The 26,996-nt window shown below is 40.7% G+C and overlaps 2 protein-coding genes across 5 annotated transcripts in view; one reads left to right on the top strand and one right to left on the bottom strand.

Moving 5' to 3' along the window:
* FANCC (FA complementation group C) overlaps window positions 1-11,445 on the top strand; it is an 80,103-nt gene extending 68,658 nt beyond the window's left edge. The window contains exons 12-16 of the mRNA XM_065745676.1: window positions 1,827-1,902; window positions 2,688-2,769; window positions 7,143-7,314; window positions 8,881-9,081; window positions 11,201-11,445. Coding sequence (XP_065601748.1) covers window positions 1,827-1,902; window positions 2,688-2,769; window positions 7,143-7,314; window positions 8,881-9,081; window positions 11,201-11,344 — 675 coding nt within the window. The 3' untranslated portion in view covers window positions 11,345-11,445. The remainder of the gene's footprint in view (window positions 1-1,826; window positions 1,903-2,687; window positions 2,770-7,142; window positions 7,315-8,880; window positions 9,082-11,200) is intronic.
* AOPEP (aminopeptidase O (putative)) overlaps window positions 1-26,996 on the bottom strand; it is a 296,802-nt gene that overhangs the window by 109,565 nt on the left and 160,241 nt on the right. For 3 of the 4 annotated variants that reach the window (XM_065745670.1, XM_065745673.1, XM_065745672.1), the window contains one exon: window positions 25,586-26,359. The gene's annotated coding sequence lies outside the window, so the exon portion shown is untranslated. Of the gene's footprint in view, window positions 1-25,585; window positions 26,360-26,996 lie in introns of those variants that run through there. The other variant, XR_010622734.1, reaches the window with a different exon arrangement.

The raw sequence follows: 26,996 nt of genomic DNA, 5'->3' as shown, positions 1-26,996 counted from the left end.
TTAAGGTAGTATGGTTTGGTTGTGGTTGGACTTGATGATCTTGAAGGTCTTTTCCAACCTGATCAGTGCTATGATTCTATGATTCTGTGTCCTAGAACCTTGTTTAGCAATTTGTGATGGCTTATGTAAGAAAAGAGTTATCTGCAAACTCCTATGTATGTATTATTGGAAGCAAAACTGGTTTTTTTTTGCTTAAGCCATATTCTGAAACTGGTTTTCTCACAATAAAGAATTGCTTTACAATACTGTTTTTCATATGTAACTTATGATGTGGGTTGTCTTGGCTACTAAGCATGTCAAGGGCTGCTTTTTAAGGGGATTTTTGATTCAAGCTAATCAACTGGATCCATACTTTAATATAGGAATTATTAAGTTCTACATCATAAGTAGACTTCTAGCGTTACTATACTAGTGATACACTGGCTAAGATTACTGTGTATATTAATATGCTAAAATTTCAATTTACTATTGTTTACAGAACAAAAAAGTGAGTAGAGAGAATGTGTCATACTGTTTATTTATAAGGCATACATGTGTATTTCACACATGAAGTACGTTTTCCCAAACTGAATGTGATCTTTGTTGGGTTTAGAAAGATATCACATTCTATAGTCCACATTCCCAGTTATTTCAAGAGTTGGTCTTTCTTACTAACTATTCTTACTCCAGAAGGCCAGTTCTAAGGTATGGACAACTTGACTCACAAAATAGCTGAAGTTGAAAGGGATCTATAGAAGTCATCTGGACCCAAACAATTTGTTCATAAATGGCCACCTAGAGCAGGTTTGCACAAGACTGTGTCCAAACTGCTTATAACATCTCCAAGGACAGAGACTCCACCATCTCTCTGGGCAAACTGTGTCAATGATCAGACCTGTATAGTGACAAAATGTTTCTTAACGCTCAGAGGAACCCACCTGCGTTCCAGTTTGTGCCCATTGCTTCTTTACCTGTCACTGGGTACCACTGCAAGGAGCTTGACTGTCTTCTTTGCACCCTCCTGTCTGGTGTTTTTAGACACTGATAAAGTTGAACTTGAGGCAGCAGTGTTCCCTGGCAGCCCAAAGGGACAACTGTACCCTGGGGTGCATCAGGCCCAGCGCTGCCCGTGGGTGAGGGGAGGGATCATCCTCTCTGCTCTGTGCTGTGCGGCCTCACCTCCTGCTCTGGGTGCAGCACTGGGTGCAACGATAGAAGAGGCACATAAAACTGTAGAGAGTGTCCAAAGGAGCACTGTGAATATGGTGAAGGGCCTGAGGGCAAGGTGTGTGAGTCTGAATTGAGCACACTCAGATAAACAGAGGATCAGTTTGTTACCTATGACTACCCTGCCTTGTGCTGAGTCACATCCTAAGAATTTTATTTTTCCATTTTTAAACATTAAGCAATAGTCTACATTACATTCTTAGATTTTATTGATGTTACTAATTCTTAGTTTGATATGGTGCATGAACCTGCTTGCAGTAGAAAATGAAATTAAGCTAGTATTTGTTTTAGCCTTTTTGTATTATGATTACGGGAAAAAGCCTATAAATATTATTAGGTTATATCTTTATATCTTAAGATGCAATTTTCTTCACACTCTTAAGTCATTTTTATGTATGTATTTTAAAAAATCTATAAGCAGTCCATAAATAATAGTCAAGCTTTTCACAGCTGTCTATCTCCCATCTTTGTATAAAATCTTAAAACAAAGTGTAGAATTACTTCTGTGTTCTTTTGTATCAGATTGTGTTGCTGGTTACTATGTTGGATGAGGTTGTTTGCTATGAGCTTGTTTTGAAATCTGACCAGAAAGCTCTTAAAATAATAATTTTTTATCTTAGCATAAATTTCCTCTGAAGGCCTACTTCCCTCACCACCACCAGCCTCTTGTGATAGCTTTACTAAGATGCCCTTTTGGTAAGTTTTTTCAGTACACATTTGCAGCATTTTCTACCTTGCATACACTTTATATTTGTTAAAAAAACTTTAAAAAGTACTAAGACTGAATTTTGCCATTTCCTAAGCTGGGTGTTTTAGTGTAGCAATTTTCATAATGTTCTTTTATTGCATTTTTTATTAGAAACATCTAATTATTACATGGCTGTTACACAGATATAACTTCAAAGAAAACGATAAGAGATGAAGAAAGAGTGCATTATTTTTGTATTAGAACTATGATGTTAGGAATTAAGATATGAAAGTCTGAGGCATACTAAACATAATACCATTAATTGTGATTATATGCCATATATGTAAAAAAAATGTACTGACTTGTTTGTCTCTGAACAAGAGAAGTTTGAGTTCTGCTGTTTAGGTTCTGCAAACCTAATTTTTTTTTTTTGTTAGATTTTCTATTTTGATAGATCACAATTCTGTTAATTCTGTTCCACTCACAGTATGTTAATATTGAGCTAGAGTTTTCACAAGGGTACATCAGCCTTATTCAGAGAGTATTCCTAACTCTAATTTCTCACGTGACTCTGTCAGTGAACTGTTCTAAGAAATACAAAGTTATTGTTGAAAATTTGATAATTTTAAGAGGAAATTTAAATTGCTTGTTGATAATTGAATCCTGTGCAAAAGCTTTAATGCTATCTTAATATGTTCAATTTTATTGTTCTGTTCTAGTTGGACAGAACTTTTTTAAATAAAAAACTGAAAAGCCATCTTCTGAGGCTTTTCTTTTCCTTCTCTCTCCTCAGAATTGCCATCTACACACTGGGTGCAACATTTGAAACACATTTCAGATATGCTTAAATCTATAGTAGAAGATGCAAACATTAGGTAAGCAGTATTTCTAGCTTTTTGTCACTTTAGTGTGTTGCTTTGTGAAAAGTTATGTCATCTGAAATTACCACATTTCATTAAGTCTGTATTCTTCTCTTAAAATTAGCTCTGTTTTGAAATCTAGCACTTGAATTACTTACTGAACAAGGACGTCATCATCTGTACACCTGGCCAATATACCTGAGATGTACAAAAGACAACAACACCTTGTTTGTTAAATTTCAGCAAACAGCTAGCTGTAACAGAAGTGCTTACCTGCCTACTCTGCCATTTCTCCCATGATACTTTACAGGTGATTCAGGACTGCATTTCAATTCTGTTTAACCAGAACTTCCAGAGGCATTGTCATGTCTAGAGACGGTCCAATGCAAAGTTATCAACCAGAACTTTTCCTTAGCAATGCCATAACCTGTTCCTTGTCCTTAGGATGCAGAATCCTAAAGACATTAAAAAAAAATCCAGGAACCAGTTTAGTTTTGATTTTAAAAATGGAGTATTTTGATAGAAACATGTAACACTTCGGTATTTTGGATAGCAGACCCTTGAATCCTCACTTTGTCTCAGTTAACATGTGAAGGCTTTTATTTCTGTTAATGTAAAAAAAAAAGCTTTTTGCTGTTCCTTCTGAAGCCTGGCTGTCTGGTGCCTACTTCTTGCTTTGTGTATGAACTGCAGCTCAGTGCTGTGTCTTGTCTGTTCTGCTCTGAAATCTGTCAAATGTTTTTGTCCTTGAAATTGACCAGTGGGTGACCCTGGTTTCTTAAAAATATGTAACTCTGAATAAATAAACTATCATCCATCATAATGTATTACAGTAAAAGAAGTATGTCTCTTTTCCTTTGTTCCCTAGCCCTTTATTGGCTTATATTGTCTTTTCACTTCCTTTGCCTCTTTAATACAGTAGTTTGAATAGTATTGTACTTGCCAGAATATCTTCCTACTTCCTTTAGAATTCACACAACAAGTATTTTTTCTCCCAAATCCCATTCAGCTGGCAAGAAAAAAGATGTAACCTAAGTTCTTAAGTACTAATATCAACAAGGCACTGTATTTAATTTTCTTTCATTGCTTTATTCCTGATTCTATATCCTTTCTGCGTAATAAGATTAACTGAGGAGCAAAAATAGCTACTGCACAGCATACCCTTTTCTCTCATAGACACTATGCTCTGTTTATAAGGTGCTCTCATTTTTCAGTGATTTTGTTTTTCACCAAATACTAAGTCTTACAGCAAAAAGTTTTCTGTGCTCTTCTAATAAACAGGTTGCTTTATGTTTAGAGACATGATTTAGCAGTGGGTTTTTATAGTTAGGGTACTATGGTTATGTTGTGGTTGGACTTGGATGATCTTGAAGGTCTTTTCCAATCTGAGCTCTGTGATTCTATGAATCTACATTCAATTACTTTTATTAGTAGTAATCATCTCAGTAAACTGTACAAGTTATGTGATATTTTAAACAAAATGAACTTACATAAGTTTGGGAGAAAATAATGTACCAGAAAAAGTGAACCACAATAGTTGCCACTACAGAGTGGGCAGAAATTGTGATGGGAACACAAGTGGAAGTTACATGACCCCAGACCAGGCACTGTCATCATACAGAAAAGTCACTGGGAGTTGTATGCTTAGTGGTGTCTGAACTGTGTAGGTAAAAAAGGATTCTGTTCTGCTTAGTGCCTGTTAAAAGCAGTGTAATACATATATTTAAGAACATGTATTTGCCCTTTGAGCCATGAATGCTTCCAGTCATAAATACTGCCAGTATTACCCATAATTGTCTGTTCTCAGTAATAAACTTACAATTATTTTTTTTTGTTTGATTGTGGATCATTGGGTTTCAGACCTAACCTATCCCACTACCTTGTCACAACATTGAATTATGGTCAGATAAGCAGGTTGTTATGCTGAAGGGAAGGCTGTTGTGTTAGGTCACTATCCAGGTTTTGTTTTTGAAGTCTTTTCAAAGGTTTTTAATGTTGAATTTCCTGATTCTAAGAACTTCAAAGACTTCAGCAGTGCTGATCATGTTCCCTTATCTAAGGAATTTTAGTCTAATGTTTTGACATACATCTCCAGTTTTTGCAGTCAGAGGCATTCTGACTTTGCAGTCAGAGGCATTCTGCTACCCTCCCAAAGTTGCAGAATATCGACAACAGTGTCATCTGTATCAGTTTCTCAGTAATCTATTTTTCTGACAATATTATACCAACCTCTTATGTATGAAGGCAGTGGTCAAGTTTATCCAGAAATAATAATGTGGTAGATTTGTGTCCTAGGAATTGAATTTTGACACCCTGGGATTCTGTGACGCATAAGCAGAGTCATTTAGAGAGTCAGTAATTTCTGTGTTACCCATAAACAACATGTGTCAACAATATACATCACACATAGATTATTATCTGTGCACATCAAGTCTTCAGCCATAAAATGGGACAACATACCTCTTCAGAATGTCGTAAAGATAAAGCAGTGTATTCCAGCTATCATTTTGTCACACTCTCCAGGTGATATACTGGTATTAGATAAATTCATTTACTCTAGAAATTTGTAAAATGTTTTGAAGTTTCGTGAGAAGAGTGATACAGCAGCTCTGGGTAACCCCAGGAATGAAATTTAAGAAAAATCTATGATTCTTAAACATTTTCCCTAACCTAATAGGACTGTTCTGGTTCTTAATCTCCTTTCAGCTATTCCTTGTTCTGTCACAGAATCAGAGAATCATAGTGGTTGGAAGGGACCTCTGGAGATCATTTAGTTTAACCCCCTGCTCAATCAAGTTCCCCACAATGGTTTCCACAGGAAAGTATCCAGGCAGCTACTGAATATCTCCAGAGAAGGAGAATCCACCACCTCTCTGGGCAGGCTCAGAGCAGACAGTGCTCTGTCGCTCTCAAAGAAAAGCAGTCCTTCCTCATGTTTGCCTCAAATTTTCTGTGTTCCAATTTCTGCTCTCTGCCCCTTTATTCTATTGCTGCACACCACTGAAAAGAGCCTGGACCCATCCACTTGACTCCTGCTCTTCAGGTATTTGTAAGCATATTTATAAGCACTGATGAGACCATCCCTCTTTTTTCTTCTCCAGGCTGAACAGCCCCAGGTCGCTCAGCCTTTCCTCTGAAGGGAGATGTTCCAGGCCCCTCATCATCTTTGTGGCCCTTTGCTAGATTCTCTCCAGCAGCTCCCTGTCTTTTTGGAATTGGGGAGCCCAGGACTGGACCAGAATTCGCAGAGTGGCCTCACCAGGGCAGAGTAGAGGGGGAGAATCGCTTCCCTTGACCTGCTGGCCACGCTCTTTTTAATATAGCTCAGGATATCGCTGGCCTTTGTGGCAGCGTCAAGATCACACTGCTGGCTCATGGTCAATCCACTGTCCACAGAGCATCCAGGTCTTTCTCTGCAGAGCTCCCCTCCAGCAGGTCAGCCCCTTCCTTAGCCTGTACTGGTTCATGCAGTTATTCCTCCCCAGGTGTAATGCTTAACGCTTGCTCTTGTTGAAACCTATCAAGTTCTTCTCTGGCCAGTCCTTCCATCTGTTCAGGTGTTTCTGAATGTACTCTATCCTGCTGGATGTACTCTATCCCTTCATCCACATCCTTGATGTAAATGTTCAGTAAGACTGGTACAGTACAGCTTGCTATATGCCTCCAGATAAGATTCTGCACAGCTGATCACAGCCCTCTGTTCTTTCTTTCATGCTTTGTTTAAGTTTTTGATTTGCATCACTCCCTTCTGTCTCCTTTCTTTAGTTGTGTCAACTGTGATGAAGATTGTCTAGCTTTGCTTTAGGTGAGCATTTGAGAGAGTGTAGAGATGAGCTGTGTCCTATTCAGATCTTTCCTTTCCTTTCTGCAACAGCCAAAATTGTAAACATCATTCAAATCTTCGTTAAAGAACTGAATTATGAGTCAGGAAATGGATTTCCCTAAAAGCTTTATTCTTACTTCCTCTTAATATATTTCCTCATAAACTACCAATGTGCTGTGTAAACAAGACAGAGAAACTGAAAACTGAAATATGACAACAGTATATTAGAATGTAAATTGTGATTTAAAGTTTTGGTAATCCTTAGACTGAAGACTATACAGTAAGAATGATTTATGGTGTATATTTTAATACATAATATCTTTTCAATGCTATATATTGGAAATTGGTGTTAGAGATATTCTGTTTTATAGACAGAGTTAATCTGTTAATAGCACTGAGTGTCCTCTTTGACCTTTCTGCAGATAGTAGAATAAATGAGTCTGCTTAGCAGGTAAGGTATTATCTTAAAATTATCTTTATTTTCATATCAGTGTTCTTTGCATTTAGTCTAAGAAATTTTGAAGTGTTTAACAAAGTATTTAATTGCCTCTTCTTCATTTTCCAGCTCTTCTGCTGACCTTTATGAAATCTGGTTTTTGGTTGCTTGTTTTGGAGAATGGCTGGATATTGCAGCAGAACAATTACTGAAGGCAGCTGTAGCCCCAGATGATTTGCTATGGCTGTTGGCATTTTACTACTGTCCTCAGAATGAAAATCAACAACGAACTCAAACAATGGTGGGTAATGTAATAATAATCAGTAATAATCAGTCAGGAGTCAGCTTATGCCTTGTTGTTATAAGATAAATTGTGTGCAACAGAAAACTGAAAGCTTAATACATCACACTAGTAAAACATCATGTTTTCATTTTACATCTAATTCTCCTGCGCAGTTTGTAATATTTTGTGTCCTTCCCGCCCCCTACTATGTATGCAAGCTTACATGTCAATCACTTTTTAATTGTTTTCTCTTTAACTTCTTATGTTCCAGGAGCAGAGGTGAAATATTAGTTGAGTTAGGCTAGAGGTATAGTGGATTAAAGGAACGAGAGTTTTAGAATATACTTTTGGGAAAGTACTCAGTGCCCAAGCAGTAAATATGGCTTAGAAAAGCCAAAGACCATGTGTATGCTGAGATCTATACATAAGCAGTATTTTTCAGCTCCAGCACCTCAGTATGAAGTCACATTGTCCCATATGTAAAACCTTCTTCTTGTGTGTCCCTTATACTATCAGCTTGTTATTCTCAATCAATGTATGACAAACATAATGAGAAGAAGGCTTTTCCACTGAGATCCCACGCAGTTACTCATCTATTCCTGGAGTTCTCATATTTCAATTCTGTATGAGCCTTTTTTTGAGTTAGAGTAAAAAAGACTTATTTTCCACAGAAAAGGCTACTTAACATGGATTCCTACAGCTTATGCTAAGCTTATGCCTTAAGTTAAGTCTTTGCTTTTTTTATTATAGCCTTTTCAGACTATTTTATGTTAATGGGGAAGGAATCAGAAAAAATGAGTTTAGATAACTGACAGAAACAAGTTGTCTTTCTGAACATGGTTGAGAAATATTTGTCCTTTTCTTTTGAGTTTGCAGTGCTTTATTTTTTCCCTTGCCCCGGCACTTACATGTTTGTAGGCTAAGTTTTTATCTTATTTATTTACTTCTTAATTATCAGTTTGTTCAGTTTGGATTTAGTAGAGTGAAAAGCATTAATGTTAGTTTAGTTCTTTTTCTGTTCTGTAGGAGCCAAAGTCTTCTGTTTTCTACACCCAATAAAAATTAGTTTTTATTGGCTAACTCAGAAGGTAAAAACATAATTTGCAAACAACACAGGAAGATGGAAAAAATGGCATTCTTACCAGAGCATTTTATCAGTTGAGGTCAGGTTGCATGGGGATTTAATTGATTTTAGCAGCAATACTGAAATGAGCCCTTGAGGATCCTATGTTCTTTTTCCCACAATGCAAAAATCTGACTATGTTCTACTGAGGGACTGTCTCTATTTCCTTTTATTATTAAAAAAGGTCAAATCCTGGCTTTGTGCCCTTCTTGCTTAGTTTGCAAGACTAAAGAAAGTTAACAAATCCATTCTGCCCACCTTTGTGTGTGTGAATCACTTTAAAAGAAATGTGTACTGCCCTTCCTTCCCTGTTTGCCCAGCTGCCGAAGTGCAGACTTTTTATGTTTGTGTATTTCTGCCAAGTATTCAATTTCCTATTAGTGAATAAATCCATAGGAAAAATACCATAGGTAACCTTTAATTCTCTCTGATCCTGCATCCTTTGAAATTATTCCTTACAGGTAGAATCTCAAGCAGTCTACAGTCATCTGATGGTGCTCTACAACCGTACTGTCCTTTCATTTGGAGATCTGCAGGCTTCTGTAAACAACATAGCAGATACAGAACAATATCACATCCAGTGTCTTATAACACATCTTCTTACCAACTTTATACTCTTTTCTTTTGGAGGACATATGATTGCCCAGGAATTTATTTCCCATGTAAGTGGTGATTGTTGTTTTTTTTTTTCCTTTTTGTTCCCCCAGTTTAAGTAAAATATATCTTTCTTACAACTTCAGATTTAAGATTCTATGTCTTAAGAAAGAGAATATTAAACTATACAAACAGTAGTTAACCTGCTATATAATCTACGTAAGTCACTCTGAAAGAAATGTCTGCTATTTATTTCCATTGAAATTGCATCAGAAACAAGGAGCACAATAACACTATTAGATTGAGAAATTCTTACCTACAAAGTACTATTTTTCTGTATAGTCACCACTGTTAGCTATGCATTTTCTCCAGGAATGAACAGAAGTCTGCATGCCATGTTCATAACAATCTGCACTAGCAGATGTGACCCACTGTTTCACTGCTGCTATGATGGCATCTTTTCTAGCAAAATGTTGCCTACACAGTCTGTCTTTCATTGCTCTGAACAGATGGAAATCAGAAAGCACCAGATCTGGACTGTATGGTAGGTGCAATAGGACAGTCCAGTCAAGCTCCATGGTCTACAAACTACTTTGGGGCTTGGCCATATTGTGTTAACAAGAGAAAGATTGTCTTCTTCTCTAGCCTGATTCTGGAAGTTTGAGCCTTCAGCTTTGGTAAGCAGTCAGAATTGATGGTTTGTTGGGGTTCCAGGAAATCCAGGAGGATCACCTCTTTTCTATCCAAAAAGAAAGTGCGTATCACTCTGCCTGCTGAGCTGAAGTGCACTTTCAGCTTTTTCTTCAGTGAGAAATTGACATGTTGACACTCCATATATGTATGGAGTAGTGGAGATACCACATCTTTTCACTGGTAATGATGTGATTCAGGAAACTCTCACCTTCAGCCTTGTATTGGTTCAGGAGGTCCTGACAGACTTTCATATAGTGTCCCTTCTGCTCCCATGTGAGCATTCAGGAGCCTACCTGATGCAAACTTGGCTATATCTCAACGTTGTCATCATCATTTCCAATGCACTGAAACTGATAACTCAGTTCTGTATGCAGTTCCCTGGTCATAATCCACTGATTCGTATGGATGAGCTGATCAAGATGCTCTTCATTTCATGGTATGACAGCCATGGATGATTATTCAGCATGTGGCTTGTGTTTCATATCACTGTCACCACTGCTGAAATGCATCACCCACCACCTCACTCTGCTACATCCACTGTTTGGTCTCGATAAACATTCAGCAAGCATCCATGAATGTCAGTGGGTGCAGTATTATCTATGTGGAAGAATTCAGACCTTTGCTTCATACACATTTCAGTATCAAGACTGCCACTCAGCTGCCAGCTGTTGCATGGCACCAAAATGTAATGGGAAGGTTCCACCTCTACTGCCATACCACCAACATCCTCCTCTGCCATGGTGGGCCAACATAAAAGAGGAGGCATTACTTTTGGAGCAGCCTCTTATTCAGCTACAGTCGACTATTTTCCTTCTTGACGCATCTTGGCAAGATCTTGCTGGAAAAAATATTATTTCCTTACACTAAAGCTGCAGAAATTCTTCACGCAGAATCTTGCAACGAATGGATGCCTATAGTTAACCTAGGCTCTCTTAATAGTTTTATGTACTTGTTATATTATGGCACCCAAAGCCACGCACAGCACCAAATTGTGCTGCACAGCAGTGTCTGGACTGGTTAGCTTAGTAAACTTTGAGATTAACCCACTGGATCTGCAAAAATTGTTCCTTAAAGTCTTTCTGTGGTATTTTGTCATCATCTGGCAGAGGGATATATTTTTTATTTTTGAAACATTATATAATTGAAATGTCTCTGGGCAGCCATCAGAAACTTAATATACTTCCAGTTGGTTTCCAAGGAGACAAGTCCTATGTTTGTACTGTCTGTCTATTTGTGTTTAAAATTTTTCTGGTACCTTGATTTGTTTCACTTCAACCTTGGATGTCTCAAAGATGCTGAGTTCATTCAAGATGTGTCAAAAAAGACTGCTTCGACAAAAAGAAACTTTCTTTTGAGTTCAGCTTTTGTTTTCAGAGCATCTCATGTGTTCAGCTATAAGGGACAGATCTGTGGTTATGTTGCTGATATTAATAGAGAATAACTTGCACTTACTAAGTTAATTGCATTCTTTCTCATTTGTCTGTTTTTCTTCAGATTACTGAGACAACTGACATGAGCAAGGAAGTTTGTAGCCTCCTTATCCGTACTGCATACAGAATTAAACATAATGGAGGAGAAAACCAAAGGACTGTGAGTCTCTTGAATGAGCTTCTTCAAAAAATAGCATTGGACATTTAGGTTTTCAGTGTTGTCTCTATTCAGTCAAAGAGTTAGATCTTTATTGGGGTGTTCATGAAAGTCTTGAACTGCTGGTTAGCAAGGGTAGAAAAAAGATATCTTTCATAAAGATATCCCATAACTGTGTCTTTCCCCATGTCATTTAGGAATGTAAACTTAAGACAAAACAGTATTAAAGAAGGTTGAACATTTCATTATGAGCTCCTTCTTTTACAAGAGACCTATGCCATTTAAAGCAGTTTACTCATCTCTTTGTTTATCTGGCTGTGGGTCAGTTTTTCTCCCAAATTACTCATGGCTTTATGACCAATGTTATCCAATTGTTTGGTTGGTAAGTTGTTTCTAAAATGCTTTGTTCTATAATTCTGCTTTTGTGTGACTAAAGGATGATCTCAAGTGAGAGTTAATGATTCATGGTGAATGCACTCCATGTTCTCAGGAAATCAACAGTGTTTCCTGAACTTACTAATTCTTTTTGAAAACATTTTCAAAATAAAGCTCCTTTCACATTTGTTAGATGATTATTTAACAGTGCTGCAAGCTTTCTTAGGGCAGTGTTCTCTGCAGTGTATGATGGAAATAGCTGCTCTCTGTCCACAGATATGGCACAGAAGTTTCTGTCAGTATATTCTCTGTGTGCACACACTGAGGCTATTGCTGAGGAAATCTTTTTTTTTTTGTTTTCTTTCATGGAGACAAAATAGGGCAAGCAAAATGTAGTTATAAGGAAATTCCTATTCAATTCCCATATTTCCAAAAAAGAGAGAATTGTGGTTGCAAGTCATCTTCTTTTCTGTCTCCAAGACATATGGTTTCTTTGCTTATTTCTTTATTTCTCTGATGAGAAGAGCATGACCAAGGAACAGGGCCTTCTTGTTTTATCCAAGAAGTTTTGTCAACTTGTTTCTAGCTTAACTAAATAAAATAAGCATGAAGAACAGTAGAAGTAGAGCACCTTAACTGATTTCATAGAATCACTCAATTGCAGGAGTTGGAAGGGTCACGTATTACCTACCTACCTTTTATATCAACACTTCTGTGTTAAAAGATGCCACTTGAAATCCTTATAGGTCCCTTCCAATGTGAAACATTCTGTGATTCTGTGAACTAGTATTCTTGCATATAACATCAAAAGTGTGTATTTTAAATTACTTTAGCTTTATGGGTGTAACATTTGTTTCTGAGCAAAGAAGAAAAGCAATGCTCTTAGTTTTCCTTGGCTACAAGAAGTGGAAGGATGTTTTCCGTTAACTGCTGACTGATTACTTACAGTTTTGTTCCTAGTGAGTCACATCAGACTGAACTACAGAAGTTACGTGCCATCTTGGCAATTTTTTGTTAATGTTTTTGTGGTATTTGATTCTAGCCTCTGAAGAAGAAGTAAGAACTTAATATCTTTGTCAAGAACACTGCTTTTTGTCTGTTGGGATTAAAAATAGTTCTGAATGAAAAAATCCAAGAGTGTTATCTTGCTTATTTTTAGTTGTTGGTACATATAGACACAAAATCAAGCAACCTAATTTTCTATTCTGTGATTATTAAACTGAAGGGCTAGTAGAGTTTGGTGGAAGGATGACCTCCCCTTGGCTGAGGAGCAGCTGGAAAAAGACTGGTTAGGCAAAATCAATGCCCACAAGTCCATGGACCCCAATGGGTTTCACTCACAAGTACTCAGACAACTGTCAGAAGTGTTTGCTGGATTGTTCTCTGTCATCTTTGCAATTACAGACCAGTCAGCTATACCTCTGTCCTGGAAAGGTCATGGAGCAACTTGTTCTCAATGTCATCGCCAAGCAATTGGAAGAAAAGAAGGTTATCAGAAGTAGTCAGCACATATTCATCACGTGGAAATTATGCTCAACCACTCTGGTAGCCTTCTGTGATATCATCACAATTTTGGAGTATTAGAGAAGAGCAGTGGATGTGTGTGTACCTTGGCCTCAGCAAGGCTTTTGACACTATCTCCTATTCTTGTAAAGATGACTAGGAAATGTGGGATAGATGAGTGGGTCAGTGGGGTGGATTGAAAACCAATTAACTCGTAGAATTCAGAGGGTCATGACTGATGGTGTACAGTCTGGTTGGAGGCCTGTAACTAGTTGTGTTCACCAGGGGTTAGTGCTGGGTCCAGTCATCTTCAACATCTTCATCAGCTACCTGAATGAAGGCATAAAGTTCACCCTCAGCAAGTTTGCTGATGATTCAAAGCTGGAAGGAGTGGCTGACAGAGCAGGAGGTGGTGCTGCCATTCAGCAAGACCTGAACAGACAGGGCAGGGAGGAACTTGATAGGTTTCAACAAGAGCACACATTACACCTGGGGAAAAATAGCAGCATGAACCAGTACAGGCTAAGGAGGGGCTGGCCTGCTGGAGGGGAGCTCTGCAGAGAAAGACCTGGATGCTCTGTGGACAGTGGATTGACCATGAGCCAGCAGTGTGATCTTGACGCTGCCACAAAGGCCAGCGATATCCTGAGCTGTATTAAAAAGAGCGTGGCCAGCAGGTCAAGGGAAGCGATTCTCCCCCTCTACTCTGCCCTGGTGAGGCCACTCTGCGAATTCTGGTCCAGTCCTGGGCTCCTCAATTCCAAAAAGACAGGGAGCTGCTGGAGAGAGTCTAGCAAAGGGCCACAAAGATGATGAGGGGCCTGGAACATCTCCCTTCAGAGGAAAGGCTGAGCGACCTGGGGCTGTTCAGCCTGGAGAAGAAAAAAGAGGGATGGTCTCATCAGTGCTTATAAATATGCTTACAAATACCTGAAGAGCAGGAGTCAAGTGGATGGGTCCAGGCTCTTTTCAGTGGTGTGCAGCAATAGAATAAAGGGGCAGAGAGCAGAAATTGGAACACAGAAAATTTGAGGCAAACATGAGGAAGGACTGCTTTTCTTTGAGAGCGACAGAGCACTGTCTGCTCTGAGCCTGCCCAGAGAGGTGGTGGATTCTCCTTCTCTGGAGGTAGTCTGGAGATATTAACTCTGGGTTAAACTAAATGATCTCCAGAGGTCCCTTCCAACCACTATGACTTTATGATTCTTTGTATTAAACTGAAAGGTTTGTTGAACTGAGTTACTGGTGTAGTGGAAAAACATCCTAGAATTTGTCTCCAAAGGACAATTATTCTCCCATTATTTGATGCGAGATTTCTTAAATTTTCTCTGTGTTAAAAGTATGTATTTTTTACCTACTTAAAATGATTAGCAAAGAGTTGCCATGTGTGATTCATGCAGATTTCTTAATTGAGTGCTATGAGTATTAAGTTTCTGGAGGTGAATTTTTAACCATCCTGTCACCATGCAGTTTTTTTAACCACTGACAAAATGAATGGAAACTCTTGTAACTTCCTTAAACAAGATCAATATCCTATTAAATAGGAGAGATCTATTCAAGGAAATGTATATTCATCACAGAAAGAACAAAATGAGCAGTGAAAAGGTACATTCTTGTTTTCCTGTGTTTATCTTCTTAAGAAGTACTGAATAATTTAAATTCTACAAGGAGGGTTTGCTGGCTTGGGGAGACTTTAAAGAAAAGCAACCAGTTGATGCTATCTGTAAAAACAAACATCTGTACTGGCATTCCTTTTGCTTAATTTAGCATAATTGTTATAAATCTTCAGCGTTCTTTTCCTTGCTCTTTAATAGTGCTTTAATTAGTATCTAACAAACATTGATATAAACCATGATTTTGTGGGATGTTGAAGCTGCTTTTGTTAGTGTGCCAGTGTTAGGCAACAGAGGGTTTTTTTGCAGATCTGAGTCCTATAGTGGGTCCTGCATCATCTGTCTAATGTGCATCATCTTCTCTGCAATCTCTGCTTTCTGAAAAAGTCCTTTGGAGCCTTCAGGGCTTGTACATATGTGCAGAACCAGCCAGAACGTCCTTAAATTGGGGCTACAAGTTGCTTGTTCCCTTCCCTCCAATCTCCATGTCACCACAGACTCTTTTCTGGAAATTGTACTGCATAAAGAACTTAATAATATTACGCTTCAAGGAGTTGCTTTTAACAGGAATACAGTAAGTAAATTTAGTATAGTTCTTGATGACATTTTTTTCCAGCCCAAGGTTGTCATGTTACAGTCCTTTGCATCTTGCAGGCTTTCCATCTAGGAAGGGGGTGGTTGGCATCTGTGGGTTTTCTTCAAAAAAAGACACTGCTGTGGCTTCTCTTCAGTTAGGATCTCAGTGCAGTCCATATACTAATCAGAATGCACTTTGTTTTGTGAGGTGTGCTAGGAACAGTAGTAATACCAGTTACTGCAGTTTAGCTGACCAGCAGTAACATATTAATCCCAGAATCATAGGGTCACCACAGTTGGAAAAGACCTACAAGGCCATCCAGTTCAACTGTCTGTCTCCAATAGTTCTCATTGAACCACGTTCCTCAACACAACGTCTTAAATTTCCTTGAATACCACCAGTGTCGGTGACTCCACCACCTCCCTGGGCAGCCCATTCCTGTGCCTGAACACTTTTGGAGGAGAAAAATTTCCTAATGTTCAACCTGAGTCTCCCCTGGCATAACTTGAGGCCATTCCCTCTCATCCTATCACTAGTTACAAGAGAGAAGAAGCCAACACCCAGCTCAATACACCCTCCCTTCAGGTAGTTATAGAGAGCAATAAGGTCTCCCCTCATCCTCCTCCAGACTGAACAATCTCAGCTCCCTCAGCCGCTCTTCACAAGGCCTGTGCTCCAGACCCCTCACCAGCCTCACTGCCCTTCTCTAGGCATGCTCAAGGGCTTCCTTGTCTTTCTTGCAGTGATGGACCCCAAACTGAATACAGTACTTGAGGTGCAGACACCAGTGGTGAGTACAGAGGGACAATTACTTCCCTGCTCCTCCTAGCAACGCTATTTCTGATGCAAGCCAGGATTGGCCTTCTTGTCCACCTGGGCACACTGCTGGCTCATGTTCAGCTGAGTATTTACCAGTATCCCCCAGGTTCATTTTCTCTACCAGATCTTCCAGCCACTCTGCCAAAAGCCTGTAGTAATGCCTGGGGTTGTTGTGGCCAAAGTGCAGGACCCAGCACTTGCTCTTGTTGAACCTCATCCCATTGGTTTTAGCCCAGCTATAATCCGTCATTGCTGTGTTATGTGATCTGCTTTACATATTTGTAAAGTCCAAAGAGGTATCTCAAACAGCTAGAAGATGCAAGTGAAAGAATATTAATTACAGTAGGTTATAGTTCATGCTGTGGAGTTGCACCTTTGGCTTGGTTTTGGACTGGGGTAACACAACCAAACAAATTCTTATATAAGTTAGCAATGAAAGGTCAAGCAGAAATAATGAGCAACTACTAAAGCAAATGCAAAAAATGCGAGTTTGATCCACGTGTTTCATAGACTGTTAAATGACATATTATATAAATACATAAAATGCTGATGTTGTGTGTGAATGAGAAATGTTGTACTGAATAAAATGCAGGTTTTATTGTGATGTATGAAAGAGTACAAGAATCTGAGAATTTCTGAACCTGATCTGTGGCTGACAGACCTGAGTTTGAAAAGTCAAAACCTGTGATGTTAAATGAGGTGTGCTGCATCTGACACCGAGTGTGTTTTTAGTCCATGTCTTTATACTTTCCATACAGTCTTCATGGCTGTGTTAGGCTGTCATCATGTTTGGCTGGATAACACAAGTTATACCACTGCAGCCAAACAAGCTGGTGTCAGAGGCCTCCCTCTAGCACCTAATTCATAACAGTATTCCCACATGGGTCTGTTTAAGTCCACCTAGCTCTCCTCTAACTTCTTTCTTCTCCCTCGTGATGGATGTTTTCCTTCAGATACTTGTCTGGATGTTAACACATATGCTAACAGCAGCCAGTTCTGCTGCTGCTTTAGCAGGGAGCAGCTTATTCCAGGAATGTGTTGTTGGGTGGTCTGTTCACAGTGCCAGCAAGGGGCTTCGTTGCTTGTGTTGGCTGCCTTCCTGTAACCCACTGTCTGTCTGCTGGAGGGAGTAAACCTCACCAGCCCCCTATGTTGGCTGAAGAGTACTCATGGTGACTTAGTTCTTCTAAAGGCCGGGATCCAGTAGGAGTAGGGACTGAATTGCCATCAGATACTGTGTGAAAATCTGATGCTTTTTCTCAGATGAGCTGCGGAAGAGTTCTAGTGATGTTGTCAGTAGACACAGACTGTGACTTAATTTGTATTTTGTGTTCTTCCATATGTGCAAAGGGAGAGAGAGAAGGAAGGAAAAAATGAATATGCTGAAACTCTGTTGCAGAAATTTGTCAGTGATTTCCATATTCAATTTAATGTCAGCACTTGTAGGATTAGGAAATAACAATTCCATCTGTAACAGTTAATCTGAACATCATCAAATAGTGGAAAAGTTCAAACAGTGTTATCTGTGTCTTTAAGAGCTCCATGCACTTCCCAGTTCCCCATGTCTTGAGAAACCTAGCCGTTGCAAAAGCATGCTCCATAGCTCTTTTGTGTTATCTCAGACAGATTCGTTCAGAAAGCAGCAGCCCCTTGGAAACCATGTCCCTCTCCATTGTTTTGAAACAAAACTACCTGTCATGCCCATGAACTTTTGCCAATGCATATTTCCATCTTGAGCACATTTTGATGAGTTCTTGACCCTAATGAACAGTTCCACTTAGTAAACTACGTTCTGAGTTACACTGTCCTCGAGACTCCCCACTTGTGTGCCACCCAACAGCTCATTCCCTCCTTGCTGTTTTATTTCCTCGTGGATTTGGTTGGAGACTCCCAAAATGATGCACTCTGCGTGTTGTGTGCTACTGACAAAAATTCCCTTAAAAATTCATGTGTGAGGAAGTAGCCATTTTTTAACAGATGGTGCTGTAAATTCCAGTGTTTAAACACACTTTTCCAGCCCACCATTCTCTTTCTTGGTAGAGAACACTGGTGAATCTTTTCAGAAATTTGATGACTGTGCTGCAATTCTGCATCAGCTTGAGCTGTTTGCAAATAGAGGAGGGAAAAGCCATTCTCAAATTATTTGGAAGAGGAAAGCTGCCTTGAAATTTGGTATGGAATAAATTCCTAAGCTGGAAATTATAGATATCTCTGAGTAGGTGGAATCATTACCATCTTTTCTAGAGACATGAGAAAAATACAGATGTTTTCTCTGTAGACCAGTGAGTTTGTTCTTGAAACATGCTGAAGAAAGCAACTATCTTTCAGATTTCCTTTCTTGTTGTTTTGTTTCTTTACTAAAATAAGTGAGCAGCGTTGGGCAGCACACCCCATGCTGCACCCCAAGGGCCATGATAAACAGCTGTCTTTTCCTGCCCAGCCCAGGCCATGGGAGCATGCTGAGCAAACACCCAACCCAAGCCTTGTGATAAAGCCACATCATCCCATTTGGAAATATATTTGTGTGGTGATTTAAAGATTTCAGATGAAAGCTTTTAATTATTTTTCATCATAGGTTTTCTTATCTCAATTTCTTTTCAGTTTTACTTGCACATGTGGCATTGGCAGTGAGTGAGCTTCCAGACTTAGTTGCTCTGCACACAGATATTTCCCTCTTTTTCTCCCCACCTTCATCTCCATTTCTGTCTGGGACCCCAGGCAGATGTGGTACAGCCCATGACAGATCTCTGGGAAAACATGAATCAAGTGACCACAGCCAATGGCTTCTTCCTGGGCTGAACTGGAACAGCATGAGTCAGGCAGCACACCTGCCAGAGGAGGGAAGAGACATGTCTCACACTCCCATTTTCCCCATGTGATTCCAGCTCTCCTTCCAGGCACTGCCCTCATGTGGATTTTAGTATGTGAATTACTGTATAATTCTCACCTATAACCTTAGTTCCACAGATTATATTTAGTAAGGTTCACCTTGTCACCTGGCAGGTTGATGGGCAGCTTCTGGTGCTTAGCAGCAGAGCTGGGGACAACACTCTCTGTCACTACTTAGTGGAGAGGCAGGTGGAATAAATAATGGATCCAACACTTCAAATAATTTTTGGACTATCTAGGAGTTAGGCAAAAATCAAGGAATAAAGCTGAAGGCCTTACATGTAAGATCACACCATAGCCTAATATCTGAGAGGACCGTTTGGTGTTATGTCTGTTCTGCATTTGAACAGCCTGGTAATGAAATGCCATTTAAACATTACAGAATCATAGAATCGCCATGGTTGGAAAACACAAGGCCATCCAGTTCAACTGTTTGCCTATCTCCAATAGTTCTCGCTAAACTATGTTCTTCAACACAGTGTCTAAAAGTTCCTTGAATACCACCAGGGTTGGTGACTTCACCACCTCCCTGGGCAGCCCATTCCTGTGCTGAACACTTTTGGAGAAGAAATATTTCCTAATGTCCAACCTGGATCTCCCCTGGCATAACTTGAGGCCATTCCCTCTCATCCTATCGCTAGTTACACGAGAGAAGCCACCCCCCAGCTCAATACACCCTCCCTTCAGGTAGTTACAGAGAGCAGTAAGGTCTCCCCTCATCCTCCTCCAGATTGAACAATCTCAGCACCCTCAGCCGCTCCACATAAGGCCTATTCTCCAGACCCCTCACCAACTGCCCTTCTCTGAACATGCTTGAGGGCCTTGATGTCTTTCTTGCAGTGATGGCCCCAAACTGAATACAGTACTTGAGGTGCAGTCTCATCGGGGCTGAGTATAGAGGGACAATTACTTCCCTGCTCCTCCTGACAACGCTATTTCTGATGCAAGCCAGGATGCCATTGGCCTTCTTGTCCACCTGGGCACACTGCTGGCTCATGTTCAGCTGAGTATTTACCAGTATCCCCCAGGTTCATTTCCTCTACACAGTCCTACAGCCACTCTGCCCCAGGCCTGAAGCACTGTCTGTTTTTGCTGTGGCCGAAGTGTAGGACCCAGCACTCTGTCTTGTTGAAACTCATCCCATTGGTTTTAGCCCAGCTCTCCAGCCTGTCCAGATCCCTCTGTATGGCCTCACTACCCCCAGGCAGATTGACACTTCCAGCCAACTTGGTGTCATCTGCAGATTTACTGTGGGTGCTCTCAATGCCCTCATCCAGCTTGTCAATAAAGATAATTGAGGAGGACAGACCTGAATGCCAACCCCACCACTTGGGACCTTCTGCCAGCTGGATGTGACTGCATTCACCACCATTCTCAGGGCCTGGCCCTTCAGGCAGTTCTTTACCCAACAGAGTATATCTGTCCAAGCCATGGACTGCTGGCTTCTCTAGAAGAATATAATGGGAGATGCTGTTGAATGTATTGCTGAAGTCTAAGCAGACTACATCAACAGCCTTTCCCTTACCCACTGGGCAGGTCACACAATTGCAGAAGGAGATCAGGTTGATCAAGCAGGACCTGCCTTTCATGAACCCATTGTGGCTGGACCTGATGCCCTGGTTGTCCCATGCATACCATGTGACCTGCTCCATATCCTTTCCTGGCACCAAGGTCATGCTGACAGGCCTTAGTTCCCAGTCCTCCATATGACCCTTCCTGTAGATGGAAGTCACACTGCCAAGTCTCCAGTCTTCCAGGACCTCTCCATGGGACCAGGAACACTGATAGATGATGGAATGGATCTCATTCAGCCCCACTGATCTGTGGCAATCTAAGTGGAGTAATAGGTCTCTGTTTCCACCTAAAGAGTGGGGGGTTTATTGTGTTTCCCATATGAGACTTCCAGGTCAAGGTGTAGAGTACCCTGAGGATAACTGGTCTGACTTCTAAAGATAGACATAAAGAAGGTATTGAGAACCTCATCCTCTTTCTTATCTTCTGTGGTCATGTTCCCAGCTGCATCCAGTAAAGAATGGAGATACTCCTTGTTTCTCTTCCTACTTTTAATATATTTGTAAAAGTGTTTCTTGTTCTGATTTGTCCCAGTATCCAAGTTGAGTTCAAGCTGGCCTTTTGCCTTTCTTATTTTGTCCCTATGTATCCTAACAACTTAACTCTGCCTCAGGTCTGTTCACTAAATTCTAGTGCAGAGTGAGGTCATTCCTGTTTATATAAAGGAAATATAGGGAGGACTGTCGTACGCTGTGTGTTGGGGTGCCAGTTTCATCATTTCTTTGTCTGTTCAGGTTTCTGTCATGAATTTGAAGTATTGGTGCTGTTCTTCAGCTGATCAGAGTGAGTGCCTCTTCCCTGGCTGTGCTAGGAGGAGAGGACCCTCAGAACCTAGGGAATGTGCCAGAAAACTGTCTTTGCTGTGCTCTGGGTCAAAGGGGGTCATTTTTGGTAATTTTGGTTCTTGTCTGTTAAAAACATGGTTTTAAACTAGAGCACCCCTCCCAGCTCAGGGAAGTTAGCAAAGGCATAGAACAATAGACTGGGGAGCAGGCAAACACAGAACTGTGCTGAGCTGAGAACGAGGTTCTGCTTTATAAATCATAAGTGATCAGGACAGATCGTATTGTCACACAACTGCTACTGATGCCTTTAAATAACAGCTATGGCAAACGTCAGTTATTCTGGTGGCAGCTATGGGCGGAAGGAAATCAGGACTTACTGCTGTGTAGCAATATGCAGACAGTTTTAGCTGTGGGAGATGGATAAGCACATTTTATTTCCCAGACACTGGGCAGACATCTCAATTTCCTTATGAACCAGTGTCTCACCCGCATAAAACCTCAGCGTGCCAGCAAGAGAGCTTCCTGAAATAATTATTCCAATATGAAGTGATCACTGAAACAAGGGCCACCTCCACATCAGAGTGTGTGCCCCAGTATCGCTATCTGCCTCACCCTGGTGGGCTAGTGGTGAGATTCAAGCTGACTCTGGCTCCTTTTCTGTTCACTTCCTTGTCCTTCCTTGCAGTAAATCTGTTCTCTGGAGCACCAGTCTGGGCATCTAAGACTGGGGATAGGAACATAGCTGCCTGTAACCCACATATGTGTCTGCTGAAACCATAGGGGACATAAAATCTCATGGATACTGGGAACTGCAGTGCCACATTGATGGTTATTTTGGATTTGTTTAAAAAAACATCACTGATTTAATATGCTTTTAGATTCTGAGATTCGGTGTCCGGGAATCAGGTTTGTAGTGAATTAAAGAGTAATGTTTTGTGTTCTGTGTGTGGGTTTATGTCAAATGGCAGTCCTATTGCAGAACCACGTTATTACATTACAGAAGTACTTTGCTCTGGGGAAAAAAATTAAGTCACAGATGTTAAGATCTAAATGCTTCCAGATAATTCACACACAGCTATTCCTGACTTCAAAACCATACACATGGAAACAGGCCCATGGGAGCAAGGACACTGAACACAGAGCCAGGCCACAGCACCAGGCAGCAAAGAGCCACAGCACGAGGCCTGGACTGCCCTGCAGCAGATAATGGGACCAGGCCAGAGCAGTGTGGCCTCCCTGGGTACTTCTGGAAGGAACTGCCTTGAGAAGCTTCTGCACAGAACAGAGAACCATAGAATCATGGAATACTCAAAGCCTGTGTCTGAGAGCATTGTCTTGAACTCTGGCAGCTTAAGGCCATGCCCACTGCCCTCTGGTGAAGAACCTACTCCGGATACCCAGACTGCATTGTGCCGGCAGGGAGCGCCTGGGGCGCCAAACTGTGGTGGTAGTAGGCACTGCTCTGTGGGGGGAGGGGAGAAAGAAGAAGGAAAGCTGAACCGAGTATGGCCACTTCTCAAGTGCAGAAGAGGTATCTTCTGAAGAATAACTAATACTCTAGCAGAAGGAAACAAACAAATAGCTGCTCAGTAATGTGACTGCTAGTTTATACCAAGACGCCCTGGTTTCCTTCCCACTAATTTAAACACGATTACTAAAATCTTCTGTAATGGAACTGACTTAATGCTCACTAGCTAAACCTCCATTAGCTGTGAAGATATAAGCTGTCTGGCTGCAGTGATCTGCATTACACACTATGATGGCATGGCCCCTGTAGAAATTATTTGTTTTGCAGGACCCTTTTTCATACAGCCCAACATCCCATTATTCTTTGTGTTCACCGAGCAGTGGTTTCCAGCCTCCTGAAGTCCTTTGTCCTTTTGTGTAGCAAAACACAGTTTGCTGTGTCTTTGCAAAGCACCCTTTGTTTTCAGCTGTACACGCATATTTGTGGTCAGAAAAAAACTGCTTTAAAATCTCTCCTATTAGCAAAGCGTGTTTCGGTCTGCCTGTCGCCCAGCTGTAGCTGCAGTGCCACCAGGGCTGAGCTGCCCACCATAGCCCCTCTGCCACCACACGTCATTGCTGGCAGAAATCCACACTTCATGCCCCAGGCTCAACATTCTCACTAGGGTGGCACTTCTGGGGAGCGCTGTCTGCAGGCCAGATCTGCTTCCTCCCATTATGTGAGAGGAACGTGCAAACTGGTACACTTAATTCCCCCTTAAAGGAGAAAGAACAGAGCTGGAGCAGCTGCAAATACATCCCAGCAAAGCTGAAGACAAAACAAAGCGGAGGAACTGCTGTCAGCAAATTGGTATGTTTTAAGCTGTGCTCCTAACAGAAAGCATATGATCAGGAATGCGTCTCATCTGGGGGCACGAACTATCTCACTCACGCTCTCCTTATGGGCTGCTTTCCTCTAAGCAAGTGACCCTCAGGAAAACAGATGGTGCTCCTTGCCTAGCTCCTCAGACAGGCACAGTTTCAGCTTAATCTGAGGTTCGTTTTTTACAGTTAAATGCTAATGCATCAGTAAGATCCCAACCATCTGCTGTCTTGGTGCAATACATGGGACACGGCCCCGCTTCCTGCACGGGGACCACAGTGCTACCCGAGGCAAAGCCATCAGTATGGAAAGGACTAAATTGGGAGAGGTGGGGGGAGGAATGCTTTATTTGATTCAGACTGGGTTGGCTACGAAACAGAACAGGATGAGATGTAAGCAAGTAGGGCAAGAACACAGCTACATGCCTGCCAGTGCTGTCCATAGACACATGCACTAGTGTGCAATGTCTGCTGCTCTTAGAGACTTGGCATTCACCTCCAAAGGGTTCCAACAACGCTGCAACATTCCCCAGGTACAAGCCTCTATTAATAAAAAGACTGTTTACAGATCAAGATGGTGATTTCACTGGATTTTAAGTGCTGGCAGTCAGGCACAGATAGATGTATCACCTGGTAAGATATCTCTCCAAGTGATGATTTTAGTAAGTTACAATAATTTTTTTTTTCCTTCTATCATTTACTCCAAAACTAATCAGTATCCACAACAGCCTTCTCTAAGGAAACTAATGTAGGTATACACACACTGGGAGAGCTTTGAGAAAAATAAGTAGCACAAAACTTTTGACTTTTAGTTTTTTTCTAGACTTCTCACCAGGCTCTACTAAAACTCAGATAAAAAATTAAATATAATTTTGTGTGTTTCACTCTCATAGCTTTTTACACAATTCACAAATATTTGAAATTCATGCTACTGCTTCTATCAGGCTAATGAAGCCACCCTTGCATAGATGTAAGTCTCAGTTACTGACATCGACAGCTAGAAGAGAACCATGTGAAGTCACTCTAACTTTGTAATCTGAAGCCTTGCTCCATTCAGCAGAGCTTGCATTAGCACAAGTGAGCATGCAGCCCCAGCTGCAGGGCAAGGGCTGCTCCCTCTGTCATTTTTTTAGGTTATGCATTGTTAGGGTTTTATTTGCTGTCCATTTAGCTGCTGCAGCGCACAGTGAAGGACAAAGCTGTGTGAGGACCACCAGTGCTCAAAGGCTAACACTGCTTAAACAGACTGCAACAGCTGCAGCAAGCTGCCCTCAGTAAACATCTGGGAAAAAAAGGTAAGAAAAGTAACTGTTTTTAAAGACAGTTGGTGATATTTGCAAAGCATGGAACATCTCATGATCTCAGGTACCAGGTAGCTTTCAGAGTACTGCCCTCTGCAGAAAAACCGTGGGGAAAAAAAAAGTGCAATTCTTTAATAAGAAAGTGGGATGCCTTAATAAATACATTTGTAAGTGTAACCGCTTTACATGCTGTTGCAGTATATCAGCAGGCACCTGGTAAATCTCCCAACTCCTGCTACATTCAAAAGTTGCTGACTGATCTGTAACTCAGGTGGCAACACTGTGCCTGTAGAGGGGAGGTCAGGCAGCAGAGAGAAGTGAAGAGGGATGGGACTCCTTGAGCTCATGTCACCAGTGAGGTAGGCTTTTAACAGACTGCATGCACTGACTTCTCCTGTGTATTTTTTCTTATTAATATCTCTTAACCACTTTCAGCTTCTTCTGTCTTACTGCGAAACTGAAAATGATTTTTTTTTCCTTAGGTTTACAAGTTAACTTTGAACTGCTATTCAGTGAAGAGAACACACATCTTTGAAAAACATTTTTATTATTACAAGGATTGGACGTAAAACAGGAAGTAAGAGTACAAAGTGAGCACGTTCACAAATGTTTGTGTTTTAAAGTCTTGTTTTCTGATAGGAATAGCTGCATTGCAATCAGTGGAGATGTCAGTCCTAGAAAAGAACAGCTACACTTGATAGATCACTGCAAAACAAGAAACAAAAACAAAAAACAAACAAACAAACAAAAGAGTAGAACAGGGCTATGGAAAACACTTCCAGAATTTGAGAGGTACATTTTTGGTAGAAGTTAACCTAAACAAGACAGGGACAAAATTTTAATCTTTCCTTCGGTCCCAGCCCATCACCAGACGAATGGCTGGTCACTTTCCAGAGACCATTCCATCTTCCAATTAATCTCCCCACTCTCGCCATCCAGCTGACTTTACATGAATTTTCTGAAGTGACACAGAAGTTACAAACAAAAGTACAGAATAAAGTTTCATCAGATTTCATCAGTTCCTGTCAAACTGGTTGTATGTAAGAACTACCTAGAACCACAAGAGATTGCGTGTGTGTGCGTGTGTGTGTGTGTGTGTGTAAAGCTGGTTTGCTTCTGTGCATTTTTACCTGTTCTTGGTTACAGTGAGCCTCTGGAAAACAAACACTGAAAGGTAAATGTTTCTGTAAGCTGATTGTTTTAGCAGTCACTTAATCCTTCCTTTGATGTCTTGGGTCAATGAAATCCTAGCACCACCGAGGTTTAGTAGGAGATACATTAAAAGAATTTCTCTGTGATCTTTCCTGCAAGGGAAAGAGCAGTAAAAGTTATTACTCTGTCACAATAAAGCAATATCTCTGTATTCCTGATTGGCCCATTAGTCTCAAACGTTATTATTTTTTTAGGTAGCCAGTACAGCATAACTGTGGTTACAAAGTTAACAAAGGTGAATTTCTACTTTTAACGCACTGTTTCCCCCTGTATCTTCTGTGATAGAAGTCTGGGTACTGGGAAGGGAGATCTCCTTAGAGCTACCACAAGGATGTTTGGAGAAGACACAGAAGAGCCAAAGAACAAACAATTCCCCCAGTTATTAGCAGGTTACTCTGAAAATAACGGTGGAGGTGTTACTAAGGTAATGCTGTGCAATGTTATACATGTCCACATACCTCTTGTCACAAGCCAACAGTTCTCTAAACAGTACTGAGGTATCTTTTCCACCTTAAGAGTATGGTGTTTAGCGTCAGACAGCATAATGTATACTAACTTGATTTTAGAGAGAAAACAGTAACAACATTTTTCAAAGGCTCTCAGCAAAGGCAATTTTATTTTATTTTTTTTTGCTCTAGGGCTCGACTCCTGTTCCTGCTGAACTGAGCCAGTATGTAAAATCAGAACTGATATCAGCTCAGTAGGCACCGGAGGACGGGTCCATCCACG

The sequence above is a fragment of the Cyrtonyx montezumae genome, unplaced genomic scaffold (genome assembly GCF_038088225.1).
Source record: "Cyrtonyx montezumae isolate F1298 unplaced genomic scaffold, pur_monq_1.0 scaffold_36, whole genome shotgun sequence".
Lineage (NCBI taxonomy): Eukaryota > Metazoa > Chordata > Aves > Galliformes > Odontophoridae > Cyrtonyx > Cyrtonyx montezumae.
Note: the sequence above shows the minus strand (reverse complement) of the source record. Positions and strands in the feature narration are given on the sequence as shown.